We start from the raw sequence: 13,870 nt of genomic DNA on the forward strand, positions 1-13,870 counted from the left end.
ACAAGAACTAATAAGTAACTGATTTTAGGCTTATCTCTGGTATTCAACTGCACTGATTTTTTTACATGTTTTCAATTCTTGTCTTTTTTTAATTTTACACTGATAAGGCAAATATTGTATTTTTTGTCCAATTATCTGTTATAAACTTATTTTTGCCTCCACATGTAGCCATACAATAATGCATAGCTCATGAGGAAGAGGAACAACATTTAAAATATGAGGGAACGTCCAAAGATACTGCCTCCAAATTTCTTCTGTGAAAACTCTTACAGCTTTTTAAATAAAACAAGTGCTATTAACATTCTACATCTTTATTCTTCATGTCTATATATTTGCTAGAGGGTTCCAAATCTTAGTGTGTAACATGGCAGCAATTATCATAACTGTATCAGTGCATGAGAAGCAGGGTGCTGTAATTGAGTTTCAAATTTGACTAGTTTGTCCAGACATGGAGCATCCTCTCCTTCAGCATGACAATGCCACACTACACACAAGCTCTACATCTGCAACAATCTGACACCTTGGTTCACTGGCATTAACCATTCTCCATACAGTCCTGACTTGGCCTCATCCACTTTTCATCTTTTCCAAAAACTTTTAACAAACACTTCACTTTCATAGTGATGAAGCAGTTCAAGCAGAGGTGAGGCTGTGGCTCCATTAACGAAGTCAAACATTCAAGAGTAATGCTATCAACAAACAGATCTCTCATTAGGATAAATGTGTTCTTCACCCGGATGACTACGGTGAGAAATAAATATGCAGACACGAAGAATAAAAATGTAGAATGTTAATCAAATTTGTTTTATTTAAAAAGCTTTTAAGAGTTTACACACAAAAAAATAAATTAATTTTGGAAGGTGTTTACAGCACTATCTTAAGCATAAAAAAACTTCTGATAGTGATCCTGTGGTGTTTGTACTGTAAGACCTTCGGTACACACATCAGATTATTTGACTTGTCGCTCTAACAAAGTAGGCGAGTGTCAGCAATATGTCTCATGGTCTTATCGTGGCGTGTTTATCTTCTGCCGTTAGGTCAGACGATCGAAATGCCACTTGCACGCTTAGAGTAGCAGATTGATGGTAACCAACTTTAAACAGAACTTGATTAATTTTCACACACGTTTATTAAAATAATAAAAATCATAGATATTATGTAACTTGATTCTGGATGCTGTTTACAACTGGCAATCTGAAGTTCCTTTGGTCTTGGTACGTTAATCTTATTCTCACATATCTCTGATACCTGACAAAGTGTCTGTACATTTCTCTTCATGGCTATGTACAGGAATATGATAATCTTATTAGGCACAGACTGAGACTTGACTACAGACTAATGCAGACTGACTAATCGGAGGTCTGTACACTCATTATAATACCTCCCGCCTTCAGGTATCACTGCGCGAGTGTGATCCGCGAGGAGAAAAGGTTTTACGTTAGCAGCAATCTCATTGGCTGCATTACATATTAATACGCAGATCGGCGGAAGCAGAATTTGGTCCGCCTCTAAGACAGCGCCATCTCGTAGTGCGGAGACGGACGAGCGCTGCGCCTGCGCTGTTGTGCTTAGCGGGGCGCGCTCTAGTGGGAAAATTGTGTACGCACTGACTACGCGGAACTATGTACACAACAGATCCCATCCTAAAAGAGCTTTCAAATGAACTCAATTTCATGTTTTTGGCTTATTTTGAACACAAATAGCGTTCTTTCCAATTTGTGTAATATTCTTCAAAGCAATAAGTATCTTGAAATACACACTTTATAATGTAGTCTATGCTCTTCCTCAGGGTTTAAGCTATCTCCATATCTCATTTCATTTAAATTGGTTCAGCAGGTTACTCATGAAAATGTAACAGACACAGTTACTTTCAAATTTATAATATTAGTATGGATAAAACTTTCCATTACAATAGCTTTTTGTGATTCAATTTTGATGAACTAAAGCCTATAAGATGCCCCTAGCTATTCTCAAGTTACCCGCAAAAAAACCATTAGAATTTGTCTAATAGTTTTGGAGAAGCACTTTCAAACAGACAGATATGACAGTTTGACATATTTATAATTAGTTCCTGCTTGGGTAACAAACTTATCATATGTTACAGAAGAAGTGTTTCCGTACCTGTTGCTACTGATATATTTATAGTGCCATTTCTTTAAGAGTGCCATTGCAGTATCAAGAACCTGTATTTTTGAAGCTAGTTAATTTCTTTCCATCATGAATTAAGATGATTATCAGCATTTTACAGTTTGCGACTATTTCTGCAAGTACATAATGTATTGTATCTCTAAGGAACTATCATTCAAAATGAAATTATAGCTTTATTCCAAGCAGTGATCATATTTTAGTTATTTATGAAAAACTTTCCCCCTTTCCAAACATCTACATAAATATCACACAGTAATTCTTAATGTAATAATAATCTACTTTGATCATAAAAGCTTCATCACTGATCTCATTTATGAGCACACATCTGTTCTTAGATTCATTGGAGGGAAAGAGAGGGGGGTGGGGGAGGGGGAGGCAGGAGGGGAGGGGGGGGGAGGGAGGGAGGAAGACCATAGTGGAATTTCTTAGTATTTGCCAACTAAATTATCTAATCTAAGTTCTATATTTCATACCTGTAAATTTTTTCTGATACATCATCATTAAAACGAACAGTCTTTTTGTGTTCCGTCCCAGACTCTTCTTCCTCAGGAATGCAAATATCAGACCCAGCAGACTGGCCCACAATGTCTAATGATGATGACCATGAATAGTCATCAACACTGGATTCGGACAAACTGCGAGACACCCGTCCTGGATGTTTAAGGATACCTTTCCTTGGACTTAAGTTCTGTGAATAAAATAAATTAATGTTCTCAGAAAGCTGACAAACTTTGTAAAGGTTTTTAAAAAATTCTTTTAACTGTGTTCCACAGTAATAAGTATTATAGCAACAGAAAGGAAAAATGACTTCACTTATACCTATAAGAGTACCTGAAGTAACAGTTTTGCCTTCAGTGCTATTTCTCTAGCTTGTTATCTGCAACGTCATCATCATTAACTATTTGACATCTATACATAGATATTTTCATCAAACCCTCTTTCATCAATCTTCCATCTGTTTACATTTCAAGCTATATTTCTTTCAATACACAGATATGTATTTGCTGCTGTCTAGCTGCCCCCATCCTTCTGAAACTATGGATGTCCTCCACTGCATGCTAGTGCATAGGACAAACATTGTGTGTGTTTCCCATCAGTGCTCAAGGAAAAAGGATATTCTTCACATCTGATTAGCATAGCTTTAGCAAGGAGTAAACATGAACAGTCACAAGACAAAGAGGATGAGAAGCTGTTAATCCAGGGCATTTCTCATGTACATGGCCAGATTTAATCTAAATTTGGCATAATCCTATGAAAGTAATCATCCAGCCACCTACAAAGACATGTGCTCTTCTCAGCTTGGTAAAAGAAGGCCTGTGTTTATGGAAAGATGGGGTATACAGAACACTGTATCAACGAAACAAAGCAAACATTGGCCATACAACATGCATAACACACAAAAGGTATGTGTGGAATGTGATCACCATACTCAACTTTCCCAGCCCAGTAAGTCAGCCATATGTGAGCGTTTCTCCAGAATTATTTCTTGGATTATTCCATCACAAAAATCTTGGACACAACAATTTACTACTGGGATTTAATTATTTAGGTATCTGTTGAGATACATTTGACTGAAGATATTAATTGTGATGGCAGCTTTCAACTGAATAAAGTGTGGGACCGGGCATTTATTTAATTTCTTGACAAAAACAAAATTTCACACCTATTAAACAATAGCAAATTTTAAATATGCTGGCCCATGATTTGATAGAGGCATGCATCCAATAAAACTGTCATATATACAGCTGTGTGCTTCAGATGGAGCAATATTCAGCAAAAGGCTCTATGTTCAACAGAGGGCATTCATGCAGCCAAGACCTATGCATATGTGCCACTGTTCCAATTTCTGGTGCAAACTTAGCCACAAGCACAAGCACTCTCCAGTGCAAAACTCAAGATGGCTGCCTGCTTGTCAGCTGAAATATTTTTGCAAGAAGTCAACATCACACAGCTGCAATCCTGAAACCTCACAAAACACTATGTAATTGTTTTATTATTTTATTCATGGTTATAATTTTCAGCAACTGCAGCATATATTTTTCAGAAGAATATACAGTCATCAGTTGCAAATATATATTGTATTACGGTTTACAGGTTTCGACAAATTAATTTGTCATCTCCAGAAGCCTACAAAATTGGAGATATTATAAATCTTTAGATCTTAGCTATGCATTTATATGAAGTATAAGAAATATATTATAGAAACTTACTTGGTATTGTTCTATCGGTTGTCAATGTCTTCTTCATAGAAGCATAATGCTGTGATATGAGCAGAAATGTATGTACTGTACGTGATTATTGTTGATGAGAAAACTGTTGTGGGTACTGCTGAGCTAAACAGATGCAAACAAGCTATGACAGGTTGCAAGGTTAATGAGCTTATCACAAACAGCAGTCATAAAAAGAAAAATAGCTCTCTTTTTGCAGTGTAGTGCATTAATAAGAAGCTCAATGAACAAAATGCTGTCATAATAAAGTCAGATAAAGCCAATTCTTCAGTTATCTTGTATTATTGACTATCTAAATAAAACATTGGAATTCTTTTCTGATAACAGAACTGATACCATTAGCAAAGACTCCAGTACTAACTTCACTAAACAGTTTAAAGATACTTTTGATTCCAGTAACTCCCTCTTCCCTCCCAAAGACCATGCTAGATTACTAAGCATGAATCCTAAGACATCAGCTTTATGTTGCAAATTAAGATTAATAAAAGTAATTGCCCTATTTGTCCAATTGTTAATGGAATTGGTAGTCCTGGATATTTCCTTTCCAGGAACTTACTAGTTCTTCAAGAAATAATAGACATATACAACATCTTTCTCTGTGAAAAATAAAACAGATATGATTAACTCTCTAAAATGTGTCATGTTTTCCCCTGCCCATATACTTGCACCTTTTGATATTATAAATCTCTACACTAACATTCCCACACATGAAACCATCCATATTATTGAAGACAATTTCACTAAATACAAGAAAGTGAATTCAAATGAAAGTAAAGAACCTATAAGAGTTTTGAGAATCATTCTTAAATACAACTACTTCAGTTTCAATGGTCAGCTATATCAAAAATATGAAGGCTTTGCTATGAGAAACTGCCTTACTGGATTTCTATATGAAATGTTCATTAATAATTTTGAAATAACTTTTTTAATTCCCACCAATATCATTTCTATCTACAGACAATATGTTGATGATACCATCATTGTATTAAAAGAATATGTGAAGGACATCATATCACTTAGTTAGTCACTGAACTGCTTCCACCCAAAATTTAAATTTATGTATGAAATATGAAATCAGCATAATGAACTGAGTTTTCTGAACCTGAAACTATGTTTAGTGGATGCTGAAATTAGGTAACCCACCACAACAGATAACCTCATTCATGCCTCTTCTTGTCACCCTTTTAAGCACAAATTGGCATTCTTTCATACTATGCTGCATTATCGAGGTGTCCCTAACGCCTTCTATTATTGCTACAAAATTTAATAAAGTATATAGCGGTCAAAACTGGATATCAATCAAACCTTTTCCAATAATGTTATAGCAATAAAACCAAAAAGAAAATAAATTCCTCTACACTCAATAGAAGTGGTCTTACTGCTAAGAAATACACTACAATCCCATTTCTAGGTAACAACTCATATCATAGACCTAATTTATTTACAAAATAGGACATCAATGTGTCCTTTACCACCAAAATGCCACCAAGCTGCTGTTTCTACATAATGAGAAACCTCCAACTGACAAATTTCTCAAATCTGGAGTATATAAAATACAATGTAATATACACACGAGTCTTTAGTAATATACATATGAGTCTTTATATAGGGCTGACAGGGAGGGCATTAAAGGCCTGTTTTTGTGAGCACGGACTCAACAAAGACAGTGAGAATTCACATACATCAACTTTTGGAGAACAATTCAGATTAGAGTAACACACTATTCTTCCTCCATCCCTGCTTTACATGGAAATTTTGCATATAGTTGACACGGTCTACAAAATGATCCTTTTAGAAGAATTTAATATATATAAATATTCCTGTCTATTGTTAAAAGATTTGTTGCATGATCAACTAGCATTAAAAGCAAGACACTATTTTGACTGCAAATCAGCTCTTACAACATGCGAAAATTAGCCTATTCCTTTTATGTATTGGAACTGTGTTCCAAATGTATTGTATATAACTTCCTTATATACCTTGGTTATATTTTTTATATGCTCTTGCATATGTCCCTTGCTGCTAGCACAATAGCTTGATGTATATACAGATGTAATTAAATTACTACAAACTGTCAGTCTGTGTTTACAATCATCACGTAAAATACATATATTTCTGAACATATCATAGCATTATGTTTCTAAGAAGAAGAGAGTGACATCTGCTAAACCAATACTAAGTAGGTTTCTGTAATACACTTCTTACTTCACTTAAATTTACAGCCAAGGTTTAAAGATCTGTAATATCCAAACAATGGAAAATCCATGATGGAATAATGAGAGCGTTAAGGAAATGAGACGTTGCTACTCACCACACTACAGGGATGTCAAGTCGCAGATACACACAACAAAAAAACTGTCAAATTGACTGGTTTTTTGTTGTGCGTATCTGTGACTCAACATCTCCTCTATAAAAACAATCGAAAATCCAGGATTGAATGTAACAATATATCAATCTCTTCTAAATGATTTATAATATCCCTAATGTTGTAGGCTTCTGCAGATGACAAACCAATTTGTCAAAACATGTAATAAAAATATACTTGCAACTGAAAACTGAATTTCAGTCTCAAAAATATTTCACAGATACTTAGTCCTATCTGATGATGATTTGTGACTTTCTGTGATGGAGCCCCTAAGATGATCAGACAGTCACATTATACAAAAGAGGGACATAAAAAATGTACTTGCTTCTAAGAGACAGGGCCACAGTATTTTCTGTGAATGGTGATGCACTGACAACACTTATGTATTCCTTTCACATCAGGTAAACAAAGATCTCGTATCTTTTGAATAAGCTCAAAACTAATGCTTGATTATATTATATTCAGCCAGATCAAAGATGCTGATGTTTATGGGATTGGCAAATATGAATGTCGGGGGAAAATCATTGACACAGTACACCGCAGACTATAAAAGGAGAGGGATAAAATGGGTTGAATGCAGAGAATAGTTTCTGGAAATTATTCGGAACTTGGTGTTGTGAAAACAGTGTTCCGGGAAGATATTCATATGAACTTAAATCTCAATCCTGTCAAGTCCGCTAATGTTTTATCTTTTACAATAAAGTACAAAATCAGCAGCTTTTTATGCTTGTCACTACAAATTCACTTCTCACTGAATGTGCTTTGAAAATTTAGTGAAGTCTTCTGTTACAGAAATCTATTGGCAATATCAATAACATGAATAGTGACACTGACATATTTTCTACTGCAAATGACTTTTTTTCCACTTGACTACTGATTGACAAAAAGGTTTTCTCAAGACAGTTAATGAGCCCAGAATGGTTGCTCTACATGATGAGGCCCACATTTTGTTTATAAAGTTTATCAGTAAAAATACAGAAATTGCAATAAAATAAAGAGTGTGAGCTCATTTATGAATTCTCCAATTTCTACCATAATGTATATTTTATGTCCAAGGACATAATTTTTTTGATTATGTTACCAGTTAATTCTAGACGAATGTTTGTGAACAACCAGAAATATCTGAACTATCTTGTGGTACATGGGTCGGTGAAATCAATAATTTTTCTGCTTTTGCTTTCAAAATATGTTACATGGTAATAACACTACCACACAAGATTATGGACTGAATCACAGACAGGTACAATGAGAGAGAACACCACAAATATTTTCAGCTTTCGAACCAAGTCTTCTTTCAGAAGTAGAAAACACATTCACACAACAATTCACATTCACATGGCCACTGCCTTCTGTGCTAAGGCTTAACTGCAACTGCATCTGGCACAAGCAGCAGTCCAGCTGGGTTGGGTAGTGAAGGTATGAATGAGGCATGGGGCACGGAAGGGGATGGTTGGCAGGGTTGGGGTGGGGAAAGATGGTGGTGCTGCCTGTGGGAGCATGCAGGGATGTGGTGGGGACAGATGCAGGATTGAGATGCAGTGCAGTGTTTCTTAACGACATAATATTTGTAGTTACACAGTCAAGTACTTTTGATTTCTTTGGTAGATCACGGCTGTTAAGCAGTTTGAAGGTATTTCGATCGTCATATCACCAGTAATTAGATAATTACAAACTCTAAACCACAGACTAGTTACAATGTTTACTTCGAAAAAATATTTAAAACCTATTTATACTCAATTCCTTTTTTTAGTTAAAAATACATGTACATTTATCAACTGCAGATACCCAGGTCATAAGGGCCACTGCACATTATGTAAAAAGTTTTTAAACCACTTACATATCACACACGCATGCATCCCAACTTCACATGGGTAGCACTAAGTATCTATGGCCAGATGATTTGTCTAGTGTAGCAGTTATGAATTATACAGAATAACTGAAACCTGGTTTTATTTTAAAAATTTTGCATTCAGTAATAACACTTTTATTGTATTTTTTAAATCTGCATACCTTAATTAGGTTCACAAAGTAATGTCATTGAGATGACGTCCTTCTTACCGGACACAAATCTGGATCCTCTCCTGAAAGTTATGCACAGTTCTGGCTGGCTCTGAGCACTATGGGACTCAACTTCTGAGGTCATTAGTCCCCTAGAACTTAGAACTAGTTAATAAACCTAACTAACCTAAGGACATCACACACATCCATGCCCGAGGCAGGATTCGAACCTGCGACCGTAGCGGTCTCGCGGTTCCAGACTACAGCGCCTAGAACCGCACGGCCACTTCAGCCAGCTATGCACAGTTCTCTCCAACATTTCATTCAGTATAGCTTCAGTTTCCTGATGATAGAAATCTTGAGGTAATTAATTGTGCGGAGTTTGTTCATGTACTCTCTTCGTTTCAAGTAGGACCACAAAAAGTAGTCACAGACTGATTGATTGCTTGGGTGAAAGGGGGGGGGGGGGGGGCGGCAAGGGACATCACCATGTCGTGAAATGACATGTCCTGGGAATATGTGTCAAACTACTTCCACAGATGCTCTCACTGTCTTATGTGTGGCACCATTCTGTTTGAACCACATTTCTGTCATATTCATTCAACATCTTTCTAGTTCTAGATAATGGAAGTTATTTAACATTTCGCTGGTGTCACAGTAGCTGTGGTTCCTCCTCCTTAAAAAAAAAAAAAAAAAAAGAATATATATATAGGGTCCAACATTCCCTGCCTTAAGATATGGCACCACACTGTTACTTTTGAGCTGTGGAGAGGTTTTCTGTGTTCTTCATGGGGCTCTGCAACGTCTAGTAATAACAGTTCTGGTACATTAACATACACCCATCCAGATGAAAATAGACTTCATCACTCATGGACATTGGGACACATGCATCTTCCATAAGAACAGTGTCCATTATGCCACAAACCTATCTGCGTTGCACAAAATCCATTTCACTTAGCTGCTACACAATCATTAATTTGCATAGGTGAAATTTGAGATCATTGCATAAGAAGCAAATGACGTGACTCATCCAGTGATACAGCCTGTTGCCTATTGGAGCGTTTCAGACTAGCAAGAACTGCCATTCTCGCTCTGTCTGTTTTCCAGAATTAATTCAAACTGAACAGGGAAGACGAGGTGGTTTCTCTTACACTACAGATCCAGTTGTTCTAAATGTTGCAACCTATCAGAGTATAGTGTTTTAAAATGATAATTAAATCAAGACCCTGAGCTGCCAACAGGCATTGATATACATAAACGGGGACAGTTGAAAATATGCGTCCCGACTGGGACTCGAACCCGGGATCTCCTGCTTACATGGCAGACGCTCTATCCACCTGAGCCACCGACAGCACAGAGGATAGTGCGCCTGCAGGGATTTATCCCTTGCACGCTCCCCGTGAGACCCATATTCCCAACTTAATGTCCACACACTACATTTGTAGTGCCCCTGCCCATTACACTCATTACTCGCGGCAGACAATCTTACCGAGTCCCGTAAGAGTTCGGGCAATGCATGTGCATTCGCACAGAAGAAGGAAGTCAATGGCCAGTTAGCCTTAACTATATGAAGATGGTATCTGTTCTTTTAGACATGCTGCGGTGACCATGCAGCTCTCTAGAATCAAATGATAATTAAATCAAGACCCTAAGCTGCCGACAGGCGTTGGCTGCCGACAGGCGTTGATATACATCCGTCTGAAAGAACAGTCTTCATATAGTGGCCGGCCAAGGCTAAGTTTAAGAGATTAATATGATTTAAAAATGTGTATGCTGAACAGTGATCAGAAATTCTTTAGGAATTTAATCAAATGAAAAGATATGATGAGCAGATAAGATTTACTACTTATATGGACTAATGTCTATAAACCCAATAAAACAGCATACACCTAGACAAGGTTTGGACCACGCAAGATTCAATTGCAATGCATATTCTTACCAAGTGCGTGTCTCAGACAGTCAAAAAATGACCAAATCGTGCTGCCTTTCAGATGTAGTGCAATCATTACAGAAGGAGTGTAAGTAAGAAACTATGCCTCCCTGCAAATTTGAATGTTAGAAAAATGGATCAGACAAAAAAGATTACCTAACACATCTCATCAGTATTACAGAAATTTATTCAATTCACAGTTCAATACAAAATTTGGTTTTCCTAGATACGATACCCGCATTTCAAGTAGAAATGCAAGTCATCACCCAGAGATGGAAGAGCACTACAAATGAAGAACCACAACTGAAACTTCAAAGATGACAAATACTGCTGAGGACAGAAAATGATGTACACAAGACCAAAGCAGACACATTCTACAGATGAAAGAAAGCCACAAAAATTACGAGTATGAAACAGAAAGATCCATGGATTTCCAGAAAATATCAATATGCCAATTATCTCTGTATTCATTTAACATTCTAGTTCTGTCTAATAGTGACTCTGTTTTGTTATAATGAGACCACTGGAGGGGTAGGATATGATAAAGTTGCATTGATGTTGCACCACATTATATTCACAAAGTTGGCACCAGATATTAAGTGTTGTTGTGCTTCGAGAATTTCCACGTAAATTCTAGAACCACTTGGCCTTCTACTGTCACGACCTCACGATATTTTAAACAGAGTCTGAGAAAGACGAATCCGACCTACTGTGCATTGCATGTTTGTGTGTGCAGGTCTAAAAACAGTCAAAAGCAAAATGTGGACGCGGCGGCCGAACGGCAGCCAGCAGGTACCTGTTGTACAATCCATAGAGTTTCAGTGTATGTGTAGAGAAGAGCCTGTGCTATTCTTTGCTGGTTTAGTGATTATGATGATTGTTAAGGACAAATGAAGAAATGAGATTAGACTGTTAAGTAAGTCACGCATTGGACTTGCTAGAAGCAAGACATGTTCATAAATTATGTGGTTGTTAAACCAACGAGTTTAATGCGAGACAAATTGACTGACTTGCAAATTTTTTAAATATTTATGTGAGAAATGGTGAATTTGTGCTTTGTGAAAGTTGACACATACCAAGAATAAACTAAAGGTATTCTGCGAGTATCCGCTTATTTCATGAGTAGAGAGAGAGAGAGAGAGAGAGAGAGAGAGAGAGAGAGAGAGAGAGAGAGAGAGTCTGATAAATTCTGTTAACCAGCAGTATTCTTTGGAGAAGAAGTTTTTGGAAATCGACATAGCCAGCAATCCAGAGAAGAAGATCGCAGTGCTTACCAAGTAAGTCAACTGAGGTGAGAGAGGTGTGAATTTTCCAATTTCACAATGATTCTTGTCGTCTAAAGCGTTAGAGTGTCTGGACACATTCTGTAATGCACGTGGCATGGAGAATAAAAATTATACTATTATAAGAGTCTTACATTATGTTGTAAACAACACAAGAAGATTGAACTCAGTTACAGTAATGTTTCCCCTTGGAGGACACACTTATATGGAATGTGACCACAACATGGCCTTCCTAACAATAAGACACCTGCTGAAATTCCTGACCATCGGCTGAGCCATTTTTCTGCAGTTAGAGTGAAACCTTCTTGTTTTGACATTATTGGATTAGATCAAGTGCTTCTAGGATCTTGGGCTCATTTGCTGTCACCTCTGCACAAGAAGTGGTGTCCTTTTGCCATTCAACCAGTGAACGAGCTTTTGTTACAATAAGAGATGGGACCTCTTGTTCAATTCCAAAGGTCTTATAATGACAGATTTCACTAACAAAGCAAACTCTGTGGCCCATGTCCCCATGAAGCTGAGGATACAGCCAGTGAGCTAAATTCTGGAGAATTCTGCCTTCCAGATTATTTATACAAAAATGAAATGGTTACTTTAATTTCACACTCTTAAAATAAAACAAAATATATGGCATCATGGTTTTAATACTAATCTTTCATTACAAAAAAAACATTTTGGGCTGCTATGAAAGAAATAATATCCTTTACACTCTGCTGCAAATCTCACTGCACTCTCACTTGAAAAGTTTAGGGACCTCCAACACTTGATGAAGTTTTGTGGCCCAGCAGTGAGGGATTTCTACATGAAACGGTCATTTTTTGAGACTACAAGCAAAAAGCAAGAGATAGAAAAAAGCAGAGTATTTGGTCCAGGAGTGAGAACTAAAGACATTGCCATAAATGTATTATATCAGTGTAAAATGCCTGACATTCATAACTGTTTCCAATAATAGCGTGTACTAACAACTGAAAATTATACATAATGATCATAACTCCAAAATAAAAATTATGAAATGTATTAACTTTTTTTTTAGTTATCAATAATCATCCGACTGGTTTGATGCAGCCCACCACGAATATCTCTCCTGTGCCAACCTCTTCATATCAGTGTAGCACTTGCAACCAATGTCCTCAATTACTTGCTGGATGTATTCCAATCTCTGTCTTCCTCTGCAGTTTTTGCCCTCTACAGCTCCTCCTAGTACCATGGAAATTATTTCCTGATGTCTTAACAGGTGTCCTAGCATCCTGTCCCTTCTCCTTGTCACTGTTTTCCACATATTTCTTTCCTCTTCGATTCTGCACAGAACCTCCTCATTCCTTACCTAATCAGTCCACCTAATTTTCAACATTCGTCTGTAGCACCACATCTCAAATGCTTTGATTCTATTCTGTTCTGGTTTTCCCACAGTCCCTGTTTCACTACCATAAAATGCTGTAGCCCCTAATATACGTTCTCAGAAATTTCTTCCTCAAATTAAGGACCATGTTTGACATTAGTAGACTTCTCTTGGACAGGAATGCCCTTTTTGCCAGTACTAGACTGCTTTTGAGGTCCTCATTGCTCCGTCATTGTTATTTTGCTGCATAGGTGGCAGAATTCCTTAACTTCATCTACTCCCTGTTCTCATTACATTTGTCTTCCTTCTGTTTACCCTCAATATATTGTCACGTAGAACAAGGTGTAATTAGATGGATGATGAACACTAACTTCACTTAACAAAGGTTTATTCAGCAATTGCACATACAAGAGTGTGGAGCAAACTGCCTCCAGCCAGAACACAGTATATATATACAGCTACATAACATTCCAGTACAATGATTCTTGACATTTGTGGATACTTCTAGAATGTACTCAAACCGAATATAGAAATTAAAATTGTACAGTCCAGGTGAGTTTTGAACTCACGACCCTCCAT

At 37.0% G+C, this 13,870-nt stretch overlaps 1 protein-coding gene across 1 annotated transcript in view; it reads right to left on the reverse strand.

Moving 5' to 3' along the window:
* Positions 1–13,870, reverse strand: part of LOC126473994 (protein kintoun) — a 103,252-nt gene that overhangs the window by 32,332 nt on the left and 57,050 nt on the right. Inside the window, exon 3 of the mRNA XM_050101386.1 lies at positions 2,622–2,836. Within this exon, the coding sequence (XP_049957343.1) occupies positions 2,622–2,836 (215 nt within the window). The remainder of the gene's footprint in view (positions 1–2,621; positions 2,837–13,870) is intronic.

This window comes from Schistocerca serialis, chromosome 1 (assembly GCF_023864345.2).
Source record: "Schistocerca serialis cubense isolate TAMUIC-IGC-003099 chromosome 1, iqSchSeri2.2, whole genome shotgun sequence".
NCBI lineage: Eukaryota > Metazoa > Arthropoda > Insecta > Orthoptera > Acrididae > Schistocerca > Schistocerca serialis.